Source organism: Emydura macquarii, unplaced genomic scaffold (assembly GCF_026122565.2).
Source record: "Emydura macquarii macquarii isolate MOO-44397 ecotype Brisbane River unplaced genomic scaffold, CSIRO-AGI_Emac_v2 contig_968, whole genome shotgun sequence".
NCBI classification, from domain to species: domain Eukaryota; kingdom Metazoa; phylum Chordata; order Testudines; family Chelidae; genus Emydura; species Emydura macquarii.
This window is the reverse complement of record NW_027131105.1, coordinates 14,085,774-14,105,557: the sequence shown is the minus strand read 5'-3', so window position 1 is coordinate 14,105,557 and position 19,784 is coordinate 14,085,774. Positions and strand designations below refer to the sequence as shown.

The following is a 19,784-nucleotide window of genomic DNA, read 5'->3' as shown; positions in this document are numbered from 1 at the left end:
CCCCCCTCCCCGGAGCTCCTGCCTCCCACGGAGTCTCGTCGCCAGCGAGCGAGCGAGCGAGCGCCCTCTGCCGGGCAATGGCTCGGACTCTCTCTAGGACCCGGGGAAGCGGAGCCCGGCCAGTGGCCGGAATGCAGCCACTGCGCAACTCCTGAGATGTATTCATGATAATTCAGCATCTTGGGAACCTGGGGATAGGATGGGGGGGAGAGGTCCTGAGCAGCGGCAGCCGTAGGCATGGAGGCGGGGTGGAGGTTTGCCCTTAGAGGCGGCTGGAGACAGATCAAATCCACTGCAGCTGGCAATTAAGAGCCAGCCCGTGTTTCTGCACACTCCTCGTGCGGCGCCCCTTTGCCCCGGCCCCCCCCTTGTTCAGGGAAGGGAAGGAGATGCACGCCGTGGCTTTGAGAGATTTGGTGCAAGCATCAGATTTGGGCTGCGCCTGGCGGGGCGGATGCTGTGGCTGCTGCTCGTCTTGCCCCGCTTTGGGCTAGATCCCTGCGTGCATTGATTTGACCATTTAGAAGCGCCCCCCTCCCCAGATCCCCTGGCCCCAGAGAGCCTGACAAGCAAGTCGAGCCCAGAGGCAGGAGGGAGGGTCGGGGGAAAGTTGCGGCTCAGCTGCTGGTGCTGGGGCGATGCATTCTGAGGCTGACCTGCAGGGGAGAGAGGCGATCGCTGTGTCCTGGAGGGGCAGAGCCCCGGGGGCCTCTGCAGAAGCCAGGTCCAAGTGAAGAAGTGCAACTGCCGGCACCATGAAGCTGCGGCTGCAGCAGGGCCTGGCGGGGCTGCTGGCCTGGGGTGAGTGCCTTTGTTGTTCGGGTTTTAAAAGGATTCGTTTGCGGGAGTGCTCTTGGAAGTGGGGGAAGCCGACACAAGACCAGAGGAGTTCTGTCACTTGCAGAAGAGTTGCTAAATTAAAGTGGCTTGAACAAAGCCCTGGGAATAGATTAGAGGGGCCGATCCTGTCTGGGGACCAGTGGCGAGGACTACATGGGAATTCTCCATCACCAGAGAGCTAAAACCTGGGGAATGGACTTTAAGTACCTAACTGGCTCTGGTCCCCAGCACCTGGCGAACTAAAAGGGGCCTTCTCCCTCCTGTTATTAAATAGAACAATAACTGGCTGGGTGTGAGTGTGAGCAAGGATTTATTCAGATGGGGAGAAAGGAAACTAAAATCACTCTCATCTGCCTGTCCTTCACCTCTAACAGCCTAGGTAGCTCCCAAAAGGGGGACATGACTCGTTATTAGTGAGTAACCCTCCCTCTTCTGTATCTTTCCCCATAGTTTGCCTTATCACGTGCTAAATATTCACTGCAATGCTCTTCACTGCTGTGCAGCTTTGAGATCTTTGTTGGGCAGCTTTTCCCCTCCCTAAACCATGCAGGAGTTTTATTTTTAGGGATGTAAGATTAAACAGCTTCTTTCAATTCTAGATTTTGTGACCCAAGGCTCACTTCTGTACTTTCCCCTTCATTTGATTTTATTAAGGGAGCATGTCCCCTCCATGATAGTTGAAAGAATCTGAACCCATTTTATTATTATTTTGCAGCGTGGGGATTTTTTGAGAGGGAAGGGGCGGGAGAGGGAAACTTTTATGTTCTAAAAGTTCATTTCTTATGAAGAAGAATATGTGAAAAGTCTGCTAAAAATCTCTTAGGGCAGGAAAGGTGTATGCTACAATAAGCACTTGTTCAATTGAAGTAAACAAGGCTGTGTTATTATGGAGAGGATGGAAATAGCTCTGAATGTAGCATGCTTTCTGCATGCCATCCTTGAGCTGGGATTCCTGCATGCTGGTGTTTTCCCCAAGGGGACTGTAGAGATGCCGCTATTTTGTGCTGCACAAAAACATCTTTTATTTATGGTCTTTTTCAGTTTATCAACCACTCTGAAGTTCCCAAAAAAATAAAAAAGGAGACTAAATACAAACAAGTCCACAGGCCCCAAAGATCCTAATCTTGAAATTTGGAGAAGGGGTGAGGCATTAATTAAAGCTGATTAAGCACAGAAGTAATTATACTTAGACTAGTTCTGAGATCCCTGCTGCTATTTTTATATAATCTGCTTGGCGATGTTTTCAGACAAGGGGCCCCTCTCAAAGAACTCCAGGAAAGAGAGTTTTGCCTTTTAAAAGAAAATGAGTTTGAATGTTGGGGTAGTGATGTGGAAATAGAACTTTGAAATGGAGCTTGAGAAGTGTGAGGGGTCTTTGTCTGCAGTCATTTGGTAGTAGCCAGGTTTGAAGCTATTTTACGATGGATCTGGGAGCAAAGAAGCTACCCGTTTTCTCTTCCTGATTGTATAGAAGGGCCAGTTTCATAAAGAGGTAGCTCATTCGTGCTAGAGGATGCACTGTGGGATCCGTAATATCCCATTTCCCGATGTCAGTCAAGGGCACACCCCCAAAACAACAGAAGGGGAAGTATCAATTAAGTGCTATGAGACAGGGACCATCTTTTTATTCTTTATTTTCAGTGCCTGGCACAATGAGTCCTGGGCTCCTGATTGAAGTAACTTGGCAATACCATAACAAAAATAATACATTTAAAAAAATATTAAGGAGGTGAGAAGTTATACGGCAGGACAGATCAGAGAGCCTATTTAGGGGTCTAGTACCAGCTCTCACCATTGTGCTGAATCATCAGTTGTGTCCCAAATACAAATACTTGTGGTCTCTTCCCACACCCATGCTGGGTTGACATCCCATCACTTAATACATTTCAAACCAAGCTGCACCAGTTATATGCCAAGGTGCTGTAGGGAACCTTCCTGTGCTGTGTGAAGGGAGATAGACAAGCTGCAACCTAAGGGCATCTCTAATTTCTGATTCAGCTGTTTGTGTCAGCTGGCACTCAGATTTGCAAGTACCGCTCTGTGTGCATCGCAGGCATCGTGGAGTGAGTGTGGAGCCTTGCACCCCCAGAGATTCAGGGGCATTCCTAGGATTCCTAGCGCCTTAAATCAGCAGAGCTCTGATGTGGGGCTTGGGCTAAAAGGGCAAATCTTTGCTGATTGGCTGACTATTCAGCCCACCCCAGTTTATGGAGCACTACTCTTGAAGGTCCAGAAGATATTATGTACCCTTTTGCCCCCATCCCAAATTGGTGATCTGATAGTGGGGGCAAAATGGGGAAAGGGGGGCCACCAATGAAGTTTTACAGTAGGGCAGAGAACTCAAAGACCAAATGAGGTGTAAAATATGCCACCAGAGATTCTTTGCAAGGAGGATGGGGAGGAAGAGGGATCCAGTGCCTACCTCTCTTCCAACTGGGGTAATCCAACAATTACAGGATCAGGTCTCAGTCCATCTCCTAGTAAGCTTTCTACAGCACAGAAAGCCACCACAGCTGGGGCCTCCTTGTCGTGCATATCCGCAGGGAATCCCAGCAATGAATGAGGATGGAGACAATTTCCCCCCCCCCCCCCCCCCCCATACTTGGAGGGTGAGGTGGGGAGGCACAAGGGGGGCAGTATGTATGTGGGAAGGTTGCCTGCTGCGGCTTAGGCTGTAACTGGTCTCTGGATAGAAGCCGTCTCTTGGGCTGTAAAGCCAGAAACTTTCACCAACACTAGCATCACAATTATTATTAATTATTCTTCTTTTAAAGATACGTTAATTACGCAGAGGGAAGAGATGAGAGGCACTTGGGGGATTGTGTTAAACCAAGTCCGGGAGCTACAGGAGTTGGGCTCCATCATACCAGTGTCAGGTGGAGACACAAATGGGTGAAACCTTCCAAATTTCATTCCAGCTTCTGGAAGGGCTTCTTTCTCTGCTGAGGAGTTCCAGTGGGGTAGCCGTGTTAGTCTGTTTTTTGCAAAACAGCAAGAGTCCTGTGGCACCTTAAAGACTAACACATTTATTTGGGCATAAGCTTTCTTGGCCAGAACCCCACTTCATCGGATGCAGCTCTGCTGAGCTGCAGCATTGTATCTTTACAGTAATCCTCCAGCTGACAGTGACAAAAAAGATTTTGGTCCTTAGAACTCCCCTTGATTGTTTTCCTCTAACAGCATCTAAGCAGTATGGGGGTGGGAGGAGACAGGTACAACTTAGTACCAGCTGAATCCTTAGGCTAGTTAAATTGGTGTTGTGGGGGGCTCAGTGGGTGAACTCGTTAGCCAGCTGCTTCTGAAGATGTGCCTAGTAGAGACGTCACTAGTGAAGATGAGGACTCTGCAGTGAGGAGAGGTTCAAGTCTGGAACAACAGGGGGGTGCTGATGGACAAGAATGAGGTGCAGCAGGGGAGTCCAAGGACTGGAATAGAATGGGAGCCTGCAGGTCAGGAATGAGGTGCATGGGCAGAGCTGCAGCTTGAGACCCCAGGACTGAAACGCTAGCTGCTGCAGATTTTGTTTAAGGTGCATGGCAGAGCCCTGGGAGTGGTGGCACATCAGAAGTCAGGTCCATTGTCAGATCTGGCAGATAGACAGCATGCCATTTGCCTGAGCATAGCTTGGCGCTAGCCAGTTATCTAAGCCCTTTGCTTTCTTGAATAGTACATTTATGAGGTTAAGAGAAAAACCATCTCTCTTCTCCTCCCCATGTCATCCCAGGTGACTGACTGCATGCAGCTGTGAGAGTGCCAGGCTCTGCTAGATAATTTTTTCCCCTCTGTCAGTCCACTTAGACAGTTTCTCATTAGTACTGTATAAATGAACCCATGCCTAGGGAGCATAAATCAGGATGGATGAAAATTCCTTGCAGTCAATTTTTCCTTTGCCTCTCTCGTAACATAAGGAAATGTTCACTTAATTATAGGCATCAGGGGTTGAAATAACGACGTGAAGACCTCGAAGGGAAGCTCCAAGTGACAGGCTGAGGATCAGAGCCCATCAAAGTTTCCCCTCTGCTCAGAGTGGGAAGCAGCTCTACTGTATTGTGGGTAAATAAGCAAACGGTAGCAACAAAGCAGAGTGCAATGTAAGGGGGTGAAGGGCGAAGATGCACTGAGTCCTTCTGCTGGCAACCGTGTGAATTTGCTTCCAGTTCTCATTGGTTATTTAAACACGTAATGCCAAAAGAATGGAGACAGGCTATTTGTCACCCACATTGAGTGCAGCCTGGGCAGAGTCACAACGGAGGCAAAGCAAACACATGCAGTGGTTTGTTTATAGGGGCAGGGGTGCTGGCAAGGCAGTTGTACCCTGCTTAACTAGGCTCAAACCTGCATTGTTCACGCCTCTGGTTAAACCCAGTTGTTGGCAGGATTCAGGCATGGATTCCTTGTCTGGGGGGAGAGTGATTTTTTTTTTCTGTGTGTGTATCTGAGAGCCATGTTAGAGCTCTCCCTTGACATGACAATTACAACCAAGCCTGCTTACCAGGTTACAGTGCTGTCTTTCTTTGCTCCTGTCAATTTTTTAGTCTAGGGTGGACCTAACAGGGTATTAAATGGTGTCCCCAAACTATTGAACCCTTGACCATATCCAGAGTTTTAGCTCAGTTAAGGAATATGAATGAGGTCCTGATTAAACTAAGCATGAAACTGTTGAAATTGGGCCCTGTGGCTTGGATATTAATATAGAAGAGGGGGCAAAAACAGTGCAGCATATAGTGGAAGGAAGTCATGGAAGGCCCTTCATACAGATGGGTTGGAACTGAATTTAACTGCTGTGTTTAAGCTTTTGTTGTGGCAAAATCAGTTTAAATACCATTTGGCTGACCTGTGCTGATGGAGCTTCTAGCATAGTTTGGCTAGTGTGTTTCTTAGAAACCTGTTCCTCTGTGCTCTGGTCAGGGAGCCCTGGCTCTGCAGCAGCTATCATTGGAGCCAATGATGCAACTTTTATTAGGTACACTGAGATCCTATAACACTTTGAAGGGTTATGCAGTAAACAGGGAGAAAAAATAAGAGGCGAGGGCAAAGAGAGATTTTTTTCAGGTGATAGTTGAAACGCTAGAATGGTGATAGAACAGAAGGATCTATAGGGCTTTCCAAGACAGCGGGAGATGCAGGGGGGAGATAGTGGAAAGGCTGCTTGCTACTAGAGGAATGGAAGGAACAGGAAGTGGAGGGAGTAGAGAGAAACCAAGTCTGTGAGAATTTGAAAACAAGGAGATAATCCTGATCTGGATCCTGGAATGAATGGGGTGGGAGAGGGAGGCGAGGTGGGTTTGTTTGAGGCTGGTGGACGGGGGTCAGTTTTCACTGTATCTGTAAGGAGGCATTGGGCAATGGTCTTCTCAGCATCAGGACCCTCCTGCCATGACATGTACTGATGATGGGAGTGTCCCAAACTTTCATAGTTGGTCAATGTTAAGGACCTGGTTTTTCAGAAGTGCTGTGCAGCTGTGTTGCCAATTGAAAGTTGCAATCAATGGGGGGCTGGGGGTGCCCAGCAACTCTGAAAACCCAACTCCAAGATCAGGGCTCACGTGGTTCTGAAGCCAGGTAGCCTCTATCCCAAACTGCTCAAGGGGAGGTGATTTCCAGCAGTGCCTGAGCAAAACCAGTTAGCACGTGTAGGCCTGATTTTCTCCTGCACCCCCCGCCATCCCCACCCCTTCGAAACAGCAGTGGAGCAACCCTCTGGTGTGCACTTCTTTGCTAACCATGGTGGCCCCACAACGCCATCCTTCCCAGCATTCCAAGGCTGTCTTAGTGCAAGAGCCCCACCTTGCTTGGTTTGGTGGCTCTGCGATGAGGAAGGAGCATGGGGATACAGATTTACCCCTTCACAGAGAGCTCCTGCATCCTATATAACCTCCCTGCAAAGAACTCTCCCGTCCCAAAGGCCACAAAGATGGACACCTCTTGTCCATCCTTTTCCAGTCAATGTAGAATTGTTCCCATCATGAGTCATTAAACGGAGACCACCACCCTGGCCTTCCCACACACATACAGAAATCCCACTGGCCCAGAAAACATGCTGGGTCCCAGGGAAGATAGATATATTAGAAAAAACCCTTAATAAGGCACCTGTGTGACTCACCCCAGGGACTGTGCCAGAGGAATGCTGGTCTCTAAGCTGTGTTTTCTGAAATCCTAATTAGAAGTGATGGCTCCCCGAGGCTTCCTAATCCAGCATTCAATTTAAAATGTTCCACTAGTAAATGAGAGAGACATGGCAAGGGGGGCACACAGTGGGGGAGGCAGGGAATCTCCTAGGGAGAAGGAGTAGGATCAGAGAATCTGTAACAATGAGCAAACATCAGACTGAGTAACTCTGGTTGGGGTCTGAGCCTCTTGTATGTTTCTTCGTGCAAATCATTGAATTTCCATGGGGCTGCTGATGGTGCAGAGGATAGACGGGAGCATCTGAGAGCAGCGACATAGCTGAGGGATGTCACAATTTCCTTCTCCTGTTCCTCCTCCATCATCTGTACCTGGGATCAGAATTCTCCTTTTGGTTTAGTTACTCAGTTAGTTTTCATTCTGTGTTTCCAACTGCTTTAAAGAACATAGATAATAGCAGGGCAGAGACCATCGCTGGTTGTCATTGTACGTTTTAGCTTTAATTCCGGATCCGTTTCCCTCCTCAGCTCCCTGTCCCCAGGCCTTTTTCCTCTCACAATGCCCTTGGGCATCACTCCCTCAGCCATTCCAGGCTTCACAGTGTCTTTGGATTTGAGGGGAGTGGAGGAGAGGGGACGTCGCTGGCAGATGCTTCTCTCCGCCAGTCATTGTGCTCCTGTCCTAACTGATTATCAATAAGTGACCCTTTCCTGACCCTGCTGCCATGGTAAATAACCTTTGCTGGGCAAACCCTTGGACCGGTTTGGGGTAAAGCTTGAAATGTTTGGGGTAAAGGTGGACAGCAGCAGGACCAAACTGACATGGAGTGTTCTGACTGCGGGAGCCCCGAATATTCCATTTTTCTTCACTGTGTCCTGGCTGCCATCTTTCTGAGACCCTCCTGGCTCCCTGTGGTGCCTGCCACACACCCAGTTGGGAGGCAGTTGTACAGGATCTGCCAGTCAGAGAGATGCCCCCTTTGAAGGTACCAGTGCGTCCCGGCTGACATGCCCCACTTGATCTCTTCTGCAGTCATGGGATTTTGTTTGCTTGTATGTGTTGTTCTCCTATCAGTGATCTATATTTAAAGTGCTGTATCAGAAAACTGACATCAGTGGAAGTCATTTGCTCCCCTTTGGCTCTCCAAAGGAGTCTGGTTTAGGAACAGCCTTGCTGGGTGTTGGATCTCTACTCCAGCCACTGGTCCATTTCCCTCCAGGTATGCTCCTGCCTTTGCTTGATTCATCCATTGCCTCTCTTGACAGTTGCCATGGGCCTCCTTATGAGGCACTTGGGAGAATGTGAGGGGTGTGTCAATAAAGATTCCAAAGAGACATCGTGGGCCTGATTCTCCAGGCCTCTGCCCTTTGTGTTGCCCCTTTCAACTGTGCAAAGTGGATGTAAAACACTCCCGTGCGTGTGAGTGGAGTGGTTGCATTTTATACTCTCTGTGTGCAGGTGTGAATGAATGCATGAGATGCAGGGCAGCAGAGAACTAGGCTGCGATTGTGTGCCAGAGCTGGGAGGTGTCTTGAATCCAATTCCTCCAGTCTGACCGCTCTGTGGCACTATTACAGAAGTAAGCGCCCTGCAACAGGCACGGGGCTTTCCCCTTTTCACCTTTCCCAGGGACTAAAGCAGCTACTTGGTCTTTTACCAGATGCCAGATGAAATCACTTCCCTCCCTCCCATGCTCTCTGGCAGACCCAGAGGCACACTCGCATTTGGGAGATGTCCCCAGAGAGAGCTGGCGGTGCCCACATGAACCGCCTCCACTGACAACTCACTTCAGAGTTCGAGGCAGCGTAATTTCATCTTGCGCTGAGGATAGTGGAACTTCCCAGTAAATAAGATAATGTTGCTTAGGGGGTATAAACTGGGTGCACAGTTCAGTGTGAAAGGAGAATAAACTGCTGGGAACTGACAGGATTAGCTCTCCTGATGTGGGTGTCCAGTTCTCCGTCTTACAAGGAGGGGATGTTACAGCTGAAGGCTGCGGGAGGGGAGGTTTGGGGACTCACCCAGTGGCATAGATGCAGTTACAGCGGAAGACATTGGAATAAAAAGGTTTTATCCATGTTTTGACCGTCCTTGCCACTTGACTGCCGCCAACCATCCAAGGCCTGTGCCAGGAGGGATGTGCCTTCAGGGACATGCCTGTCATATTTGGCTTCACAACTGGAGCTCCTGGGCCATGCTGTCAAACACCCGGCAGAAGATATAAAAATGCATAGGAGTTGGGTTGGCGAACCATTGGGGAAGGGCTCAAATCGGGGTGCTCCACTTGGTCCCAGGGGGACATGACCATCCTCTCTTTCTTTATGGCGAGGTGAGAGATGGTCCTGAAACTTCGTGTTGTACCGTGGGGGGGGTGGTCATGTTATTGGAAAGGCTGAAAAATCCCACTTTTAAATGGTTATAACTGGTCTGGGTAGAATTGAATTTTTATTATTTTGTAAATTCGACGGTTAATATCAACGATAACAGTTGGAAGAAAAGGTTAAAAATAAACAAAGTTCACACAGTTTCACAGCTGGGCTGCAGGTAGTTTCCTTGCATGGCTGTGGGGCCATGACAGGCTCCCTGCGTGGCTGTGGGGCGGGTGACACCAGATCCCCGTAGGTGCAGGGAAAGCTATGGTCCTGAGTGGGGGGGGAGGGGGCCGAGCAGAAACCCCTGCCTAGGACTGTGCGGAGGAAGAGGACAAGCCCCCGGCCACAGGAGAGACTACCTCATTGCTGAACGGCTTCTGCCCACGGACAGCCCTTGCACTGCTGGCTGGTGAATGGGACTGCGACAGTGGGACTGCAGAGGACCCCCTCTGTGGCCGTGAGGCTGCACTTGCTCGCTGCTGTCAGTGTATATTTTGTTCATTGATTTGTGTGTGTCAGGTGAAATCAATGTTTACCAGCTACTGATCATTTAAATCCAGTCCTGCCCAGCCTAGCTATAACCATCTGGTGGGGAAGGTCCAAGAGAGTTGATCTGTTTTTAAGTTCAGTCCACCACCATTCTGCTGTAGCAAAAGTAATGGGGGATGGGTGGAAATGCCCTACTCCAAATAAATAGCAGCCATTTTTGTGGGACCTAGGGAAAAAAGGAGCTGTGCTTTCCTCCTATTGGTACTGCACTAGCAGCTCACTAACAAACCATGTGTATAGCAGCATCGGCCTTCCTGGGCTTTAGAGAGAGGAAGGGTGGCCTTGTGGTTAAGATACTACATGGGGGATTCAGGAGATCAGGGTACAGTTCTCAGCTCTCCCCCAGACTCACTGCATTACCTTGGGCATGTTTCTGCACCTCTGCTCCCTCACCTCTATAACTGGGACAACAATACTCCCTTTTTCCCACCCTGTGTCTGTCTCATCTAGTTAGATTGTTCGTTCTCTGGGGCAGGGACTTGTCTTACTCTGTGTGCGTACAGCTCCTAGCACAGTGGGGTGCCACTCTCTTTTGGGGCCTGAAGGTGCTACTGTAATACAAATTACAGCAGTTTTTGCATGAGAACAAGAATATCCTGAACAAAATTCTGTCAGTTTAGAAGCAGTAGAACTGAACCTGCGACCTGCTGTTATTGCCAGTCAGGAACTAGCCCATGCCTGGGCTTCTACTACAAAGCCCAGGATGTCTTAGCCCAGTGAATAACTCAGCCACGTGCGGATGAGTTTGCGCATCCCTTGGGCTGCCAGGAGAAGTGTCTTCACTGACTGCATTATGCAGCAGTAGCTTTCCTTTCCATAATTCATCTGCTTCTATCACAGTTTCCTACCATGTATCTGTGCTGGGCTGATCTTGTCTTAGATCAATAAAACAAAATTAGTAAAACCAAGCAGCGCTTGGGGACAGGTGAGGGGGAGAAAATAAATATTTCTTAAAAGGGGCATAAATTAATAATGAAAAGACACTTGGGGCCATGCTTGAGAAGTGCAGCCCTTTATTTCCAAGTTTTCCAGAATATATTTAGCAACAGTGGCGAGTGATTTCACCCTAGAGCACTGTACGGGAGTGGAAGGGGTGATCTGAGCACTGAACTGGGAATTGGAAACTTCTGGCTTCCGCAGCTGACTCTTTCTGTGACCAGGGACAAGTCTGTCACCTGTGATTCTAGGGGCTCCTTAAATCAAAGTACAGGAGTCTCATTAGTTAGTATATGACTATGGGTTTCATTGATCACATCTGTGCTATATGGCTTTTCACACAGCACTGGCTAGAGGCCCAGAGTTCTGTCCCAGGATGCACTGGACTCGGTGGATGGATTTTTGGGGAGGGACTGGCCTTGTCTTTGGTTATTCCACAGATCTGATCTGGAATCTAGAGGGAATATCCTCAGGTGTTAACGTCCTCTATGCCTCAGATTCCCTGTAAGTAAATGGGAATAATACGGAACCACTTCCCAGAGCTCTAGTGAGGATTAATTAACTAGATCAGAGGTTCTCAAACTGGGAGGTGGGCCCCCCGGGGGGAGCATGGAATATGTTTGGGGTAATGGGGGGGAATGAGATGTTTTAGGGGAAAAAACCTTACTGTACACATTTTGTCCACAGCATAACTAACAATGCTGATTCCTCCCGACATATCAGGTCCTCAGATGATGCTACGTATTTGATTCTAGATGGCGCTGTGCATTTTGATGGATTTCTTTTAAGCTTATACAAAGTCCATTGCCTTCTGTAGGTTAATCTGTTTGCTACGACATGGTGTGCACATTTAATTTTAGGTATCAACCACAGTCACAGTTTTGCTTTTGCTCTTATTACAATGGATTGTTGGCTCTGTTTGAATCAATGCCTTACTGTTTTTAATATTTAATGAGAGTTGCATGTTGATTTTTTTTTTAGCTGGTATATGTACTTGTGTGGCAGGGAGGCATAAACTACTACAGACACATAGAAGGGGGGGGGCAATCAAATAAGTTTGAGAACCACTGAACTAGATGGTTGTGAAGTGCTTGGAATAGGACCATCGCTATATATGGGCTGAGTCTTGTATTTAAAAGTATGAAAGAGAAACTGACAAGGTCCTGTGGTGGGTACATTCTTCTACCCGAAACTTGAGAGCATCTCGGTCCCTGTGTACAGTGCCCCCATGAAGGCTTTGTTCCATGTAGTTTCAGCAAAAGGCAGTTAGCGCTCCACTCTCCAGGTGTTTCAAAATGGAAGGGTTGCTTGCTCAGTTATGGGGAAGAGCCCCTTGCTTCTGTCCCTGTAGGGAAGAGCAGAGCCTCTGTAGCGGTCTGTAGCAGTGAGAGAGAGGGAGTTGTACAAGGCTCATGTAAGTGTGTGGAATTACATGTATAACTTGCGCTTGTACAACATAGTGTGTTCTTAGGAGAGAGATAATATAATTGTAGACATACAGTTCCGGGGTGAAATCCTGGCCCTTCTGAAGTCAATGGAAAAACTCCCAACATTTAACCCCAAATGTTAAAATTCTGCCTCCTTTCCAGGAAAGGTATTTAACAAGAACTCAGTGTTTGTCAATTGATTTCAGCCTGCAAGACAGGACATCCCATTATTTATTTATTTAGTCATTGACCACAGTGTGCTACAGGCCCTGCAGACAAGTGAAACAGCCATGTTCCCTTTCCTTAATACCTTCTAATTTAATGGTAGTTATAGCACAGCAGATGATACAAACAACTGGAGTGGAGAAAAAGCGGGCGAGGGTTCCAATAATAAGGTCATGCAGTTACTTTGGTTTGCTGTATACATCTCTTGGGAGATCCACAAATATAGGTCTACACATACGGAGAGAATGAGTCTGTCTTTCACCCACACCCACAGAGTAAATAATTACTGGTAGCTTTTCTAATCTGTTGTTATGAAGGTAGTTATCTCAGGTTCAGAGTACTGGACACTTCATAACCTGGTTTGGAGATTTCACCGAGCCCCTTCAGGACAGACGGAATAGTTAAGGTTCCAGGGCTGCAGATTTATATGCGAACGGAGATGCTTCTGTGCTTAATAAAGAGCAGGCAGGAGGCGACGTTTTGGTAAGACTGTGGAGTAAGTGAGCACGTGTTAACATAACTGTTTCCTCGAGAGGATGGCTTAGCAACGTAAGCTCCAGGTTGGTAATGTCTGGAACCATTAGTTCAGCGTTGGCTGGGCCAGCTCAGCCCTTCATCCTTCTGATATATGAACTGAGTTTTGTGCAGTTTGGGGAAGATCTTAAAACCAAGCATCAGTCTCTGTAACATGGACCAAGATGCCCTGGTCTTGGAGCCTATGGATAAAATGTTCCCTCCCTGTCCCTACCACTGTGCAAAGTGCTGTGGCAATCTACCCTAGAGGTGGTAAATGTCAGACGTGCTCTCTGTGTGCAGCCTGTGAAGCCCTTTGAGATGGAGGGCCCCATCGGAATGCAACATGTGGTATTGTTTAGAAAATGGGTGGGACTGTGGAAGCAATCTAGCTAGGTATGTTTCCAACCCATCTAGATTAGGGGACATCCACCACATGAGACTATGACTGGATGGCTGGATCAGCCTCTGTTCAGATCCCTTGGCCCAAGGCAAACTGCATTGCATTTTTATCCCTCTCTCTCTCTCTCTGCTTATTTGTTATTTAGCATAAATCTGACATAAAACGACCATAGAAAAACCAAACACACAAGCTCCCAGAACACGAGGCTCTTTACGGGCTGAGAATTTTGAATGTCTCCACTGCAATCATGCAGTGTTGTTGTAGCCGTGTTGGTCACAGGATATTAGAGAGACAAGGTGGGTGAGGTAAAGTCTTTTATTGGACCAACATCTGTTGGTGAGAGAGACAAGCTTTCGAGCCACGCAGCTCCACTTCAGGTCCACTGCAGTCAGGCAGCTTTGTGTCTGATAAATTCAGTGGGGCAGACCCTCCGCTGGGGGAGATCTGTGTACCTCCATTGAAGTCCACGGAGCTGTGCTGGGGTAAGTCCCTGTGGCACCACTGACTTCAAAGCGGAGCGACCCTGGTCTACACCAGCTGAGTCTGGAGGTGAACTCGTGTCTGTATAGTTTTCTTGTGTATATTTCTTAAGCAGCCATGATTATTTTTGTCATAAGGTCGCAGTGCCCTCAGCCTGAATGGGTATTAGGTCAGAGATGGCAGCAGGAGGCTAGATGGGCTAGGCTGGCTTGGCAGGAGTGTACTAGTAGTCCTGTTCATCTGACCCAGTATGGCTGTGCCTGGGGCAATGGACCCTGTGGCCAGCTGAAAGTCCCTGTGTCTCATTTTGTCAGCGCCCCCTACTGCCTCTCCCTCTGTTATTCTGACGTGGGTCTCCCTGTCATTATGTAGGGACGTTGTGCGTCTGCCTGATTTCACCGGAGGAGCCCACCACTGAGGGCTTGACCTCAACCTCCTTGGTGGAGTTTACAATGATGTCCCATCTGGAGCCACTGGATTACAGCGAGCAAAGCAACCTGGAAGCTACAGAGCCTGACCTTGTCCCCAGTGCCCTGCAGGCCTCCGTGGGATCAGGCTTTGCCAGTGAGGAGAACGAGGAGTCCAAGATCCTACAGCCCCCCCAGTACTTCTGGGAAGACGGGGGAGACCTCAACGATTCCAGCCTGGATCTGGGACCAGCAACGGGTAGGTCATTTTTATCCCTTTCTTCCCTCCCTTCCTCCAGGGGAGACTCTGTTCTCTTGCCTTGACATGATTCTTGCTAAGAGGAGCTGGGATTAAATGTCAACGCTGTTACCTCACTTCAGTGTCTGATGTGTCCCTAGTGAACCCTGAGCAAGGACAGGATGTAAAAACCCAGGTACTGCTGGATCATTATTCCTGAGCAGCTAGGAAGTTCCCACAAGCTGAGGAGAGTATCACCTTTATCTCAGTCTCCTGCTCACCTCATCCTCCCCTTCTTTGTCTCTGCCTTCTTATTCTCCCTTCCCCTTTCTGCTGTGAACTAAACTAAGTGCAATCTAGATGTCTGAGCATAAGCCGTGAGGAATCCATGTGGGGCCTTGGGTTTGAGTCCTAGCTGAACTCACTAGGCCCAATTCTAAGCAGACTAGTTTGGCCAGAGTATGGCCAGCAGGATCTGGCCATCTGTGTCCTTTCAAGTGACTCAACCAGCTTGCTTGGGCAGCCTGTCAACCTAGCTGGACCTTCTCACTATAACTGGATGCCACGTCTGAACTGACCTTCCCCTGGAAAATGTAATATACACAGTCACTCCCACTTCTCCCTATGCCAGAGCCACTGTACCCCACTTCCGTCCCTAAGCTGAGCCTCCCCTGGAGAACATAAATATATGCATACCACCCCCTTTCCTCCTAGGCCCACTGGAACCCACTGCTGCATCTAAGCAGAGCTTCCTTTCTGTTGGTATTACAAAAATCAAGTTGAAACTAACCTGCCTATGTTTGTCTATGACATGTAAATATGGCCTGCTTTAGCCCCCTCCTCAGTCACCTCCCCGAGCTACTTAGCAGAAGACGACTTAGCTTTTGAGAAACCCACTGGGAGAGGGACGGGATAGGGAGGAGGAGTGTTTTTGTAGGCTTTTCTATAGCTTATGGGATTATCCCACATGATCCTGCTCTAAATTCCAGGCTGGGCATGTTTTAATACAGTGCAGGAGACCGACCTTCAACCTGATTCCTTCTGCCCAACATCACATCAAGTGTCTTCATCTCTTTCTCAGTAGGTGCTTTCCTGGCTTGATTGAGGTCTGGAATTAGAAAGCTGAAGTCTTTCTAGTCTTATCTTCACACTGATTCCTCTGACCTTAAAAAGACCTGTGCTCCTACTGGAATGAGGGCTGAGCCAGCAGCAATAGCAGTAGAAAACCAATTTACATTTTTGTAAGGGCGCACACGTTCATACTCCTTTCTCTTGCATACACTGTATTAGACTGTATGCTCCTTGGGGCATGGATGTCATTGTTTTAGGACTTAAAATCACCATGCTCACTTATAGTAGTGTGTATACATCCTAGTCACACTCATGGTGACACACACACATTCACAGGCACTCCTACACATCACACACTGTACATGCACACTCCCTCCCTGACACTCACGTGGATCATGCAGATGCTCTTCATGCATTTGTTGCTCATGGTGAGATACTCAAAAGTTTACACTCCTCCCCGCATCTCTTGTATGCACACACCCCAGGCTCTCACGTGTATAGAGAACACACATCATCATCACACTCAGAAGCACTTTCACACATGTGAAAGCGCACACAACCGCTTCACACACTCACTCGACTCTCACGCCGCCATTGGTATGTACATCTAGCCAAAGAATCTCACCCTCCTCGTCACACTTGCACATTAAAAGCAATAAACACAGAGACCCAAAAACAGTCTCATCCTATGCACACACTCATCATGCAGAGCACGCTCCGCGTCTTCTCACTGTACTACACAAACTCTCTCACCGTTCTCTCTTTGCTCTCCCTTACACACACACACACACACATCCTTATCAACTGGCCACCAAACAGCTGCACTACTTCGGAGGGCTGGCCTTTTGCCAGCCAGTGCTCTGTGCAGCTCACATCTCAGTGGCATTTCAGAACCTCAGTTAATAGAACTCCTTGAATTATTCAACAGCTCAGGAGGTCGTTTCTACTTAAAATTTAATTAGAAACCTGGTGTGTGTCATTTTATAATAAATGGTATAATAAGAGTGTCCCTAAAACGGGAAGCTTTCCCCAGTCACAGTTGGCCTATAAGTGTGTGATATACATGCCATAGGTGTGATGAAGACGTCATGTGTTTCCTTTTGGAATTGTGTAACCAATTGCATTTATTATGTTACTTCTAACATACCAACTCTCTTAGCAGCTTCAAACAGCAGCCATGAGTGGTGGATTGGTTTTTTGGTTTTTGGTTTTTTTTTTAAATCAACCTGCCAGGGAAATGTTTCTTTCTATCACCAAATGTAGAATTTTCTCCCATAATTACAGTGGAGTAATGCCCTGGATGGGAAAATTCAGTTCTGGTACACTGACAGGTCTGAGGCCCAGTATCAGTCAGGACTAAAATAGGACAGTTAAACTATTAGAAAGGAATGATTCCCAGCTTTGTAACAGGACACACAACACTTGCTTCTTTCACTGTTAAGTATAAAGATATTGGGCCTCAACATCGCAGTCTTCTAGAGTGAAGGCCAAATTTCTAGAGATTTCAGAGCTATATTAATTTTTTTCCCTCTGAAGTCTGTGGAGTTGGACGCAGCTCAGCCTTTTTGTGGCTTTGCAGGTGGAGGGATACAAAAAATAATCCCAATACATTTCTTTTTAATGTTCTCAAATTTTCCCCAAATATGTGCTTTTTGTGGAAAACATGTGGCGTCTAGAGAACACCTGGTACTCATTTGGGATGGCTGGCATTACCCAACGTGTGGCGCTGCCTCTTTTGAGTAACACACTCCTGCTGATAAAATCTTTGTGCCACACCACAATGTATTTACATTGACTTCAGTGAGTGCCTGCCTGAGTAAGGACCTCAGGATTTGTCTCATATTGTTTCGGATTTTTAAAGCAAGGCATTTTATCCATGCTCCTCCTCCAACCCTTGCCATGTATGTGCAGTGAAACACGCTATCCTCCACACTAACCCATTGCTACCCCCCTATTTTCGATATATGCACATCCATTACCCATCGGTTAACATATCTTGCAGAGTCAAATACCGAGTAACTGGGCTTGGCACAGGAGGTTCTGTGGGAGGCAAGGTGGGGGTTGGAATCCTTTTTCCTCAGGACAAGGAGCAGCAGCTGAGTTGCTCTACGGCTGCAACTGCAGTAATTGTACAGAAGGGTCTGACCAGTTGATTCATGTGTAGGCCCACTAGGCATGTCCCTAACTCTTCCATGACCTGCTCCCAAAAACTTCTCCACATACGTGCATTGAGGCAAATGAAGACCTGCATCCAGCCTTCCTGCACAACGGAACAAAATCTTTGCCTTTGCCTGTTGGGCAGTGCGTGAGATGGGGTTTCGGATTTATAGCAGGAGTCCTGCTGTGACTGGAGTCTCAGACCACGGCACCAAATCCATCACTCCTCTCCACTAACTTTTGCTTAGTTGGTTGGCAGGTACGCCGGGGAGCACATAGGGTGTCTGAGGGCTAGTGCATGGATCAATGTGAAGGTATTTCATTGCATGCTCTTTTGTATGGGAGCCAGCACTAATTACCTGAATTAGTTTGAAAATCCCATAGAGGATCTGCAGAAAAAAGTACTACGGAAAATGTGTTATATATGTGAGTCCCACTGAGGAATGGGGACTGTTTCAGTACAGGGTGCTTGGAGACGAGTCCAGAGTTTCCTGCTTCTGCCAACAGCAGAATGAGTCTCTTCTAGTTCCTCCTGCTAAAATGGTGGCTGTCAAATGTCTCCAAGGCATGATTAAACCGGTCTGAATGTCTCAGGAAGCATTGGGGTCTTCCGATGATATTAGGATGTGTATGTGCAACAGAACATCTAGCACCCCACCAGGAGATGAGTACACCCAAAATCTGAAGTCATACTGGAGTTTTAGCGGGAACAGGATCTGGCTTGTGAAGTATCAAACTCCCCCTCGATGATGACATACTTGAACTCTTTCCCGGTCTTTGTTTCTGAATGCAGCTGGTACTCTGGCCTAGGGAAGAAGTCAGTGCAGAGTCACATTACAGGGCTGACCAAGGACCAGAGCAGAGACTTGGAGGCAGGCCACCACTGGGGCGGATTATTTAAAGACAGGAGATGTTAGCATATAACAGGGGTGGCCAAACCATGGCTTACGAGTGGCTTTACAGTTAAAGTGTAGCTCACGGAGCCCCTCAGGCTTCCCTTGTTCTCTGCCTACCAGACTGGTGCAGCGTGGTGGAGCAAGGGGCTTCTGTCCATTGGGGAGGGGGGTTTCGGGGCTTCAGCCTGGGCTGGAGCCCCAGGACCACCTTTCCTGCAGGATTGAAGCCCCTAGCCCCACCAACATGCCGCAGGACGGAAGCCCCGAACCCTGCAGGCATGCCCTGGCTCTCGAACTTCTGAAGATTGTTGTATGTGGCTCAGAAGGTCAGTAAATTTGGCCACCCCTGGCATATAAGGAGGAACCAGCGGAAGAAGAGGTAAGGCTGGTGCTCAAGACAGGAAGGTAAACGATGGAGGAGGAGCTCCTGTAATGATGCAGCTCCCTTGATGACAGCAGCAAAGCTCTGTGTAACACAGTATTGATTTGCTCCTTTCCCTCCTGGCACAAGCTCCTGTTGTAAGCGAGGGGAGGAGAAGGGCCTGTGCAGTGTTCCACACAGCATGTGCAGATATGGCAATTTCCTGTAATGTCCTGGGCAAACACTATTGAATTAAGATTAAGTGTTTCAGGAGTTCACTGTATTAAAAAGGCAAATGTTTCTGTATTATTGTGGGATTGTGACTAATGTAAAGTGTTATGAGCTTCAGAGTGCCAGATGAGAATGAACTTCTTAATTAAGTGGGTTTCCTAGGATCATCTGTTCCCAGGGTCCCAAGATCAAAGACCCCAAGTGTCTGAAGGAGTAACTAACTCACAGATGCACTTGTGTTCTTATTCTGAGCAAAAGCTGTTATGAACTTGTAACCACAGAAAAACCCTTTGGTAGGGTTTAAAGGACTGACCAGCTGCCAGGGCCCATCTTGGAGTTGGGGTGTGATCTCTGCTAAGCTTATGAGCGTGTGTGTAGGTTCTTTTATTGTTTTAATATGTTTCCTCTGTAATGCTGTTACCTTATGAATAAATGTGCTTGCTTAGACAGGGACTGTACGGTACCTTTTAACTGTGGGCAATTACACTGTGAATAGCCTCTGAGGAGAAAGCAAAGCAGGCCTGTTCAGGCAGTCTGATTTGCAGGGGAACT

The 19,784-nt window shown here is 47.9% G+C and overlaps 1 protein-coding gene across 1 annotated transcript in view; it reads left to right on the top strand.

Annotated features, from left to right (window-relative positions):
* Positions 1 to 210: 210 nt before the first annotated feature.
* PODXL2 (podocalyxin like 2) overlaps positions 211 to 19,784 on the top strand; it is a 41,715-nt gene continuing 22,141 nt past the window's right edge. The window contains exons 1-2 of the mRNA XM_067544285.1: positions 211 to 801; positions 14,244 to 14,537. Of these exons, the coding sequence (XP_067400386.1) occupies positions 756 to 801; positions 14,244 to 14,537 (340 nt within the window). The 5' untranslated portion in view covers positions 211 to 755. The remainder of the gene's footprint in view (positions 802 to 14,243; positions 14,538 to 19,784) is intronic.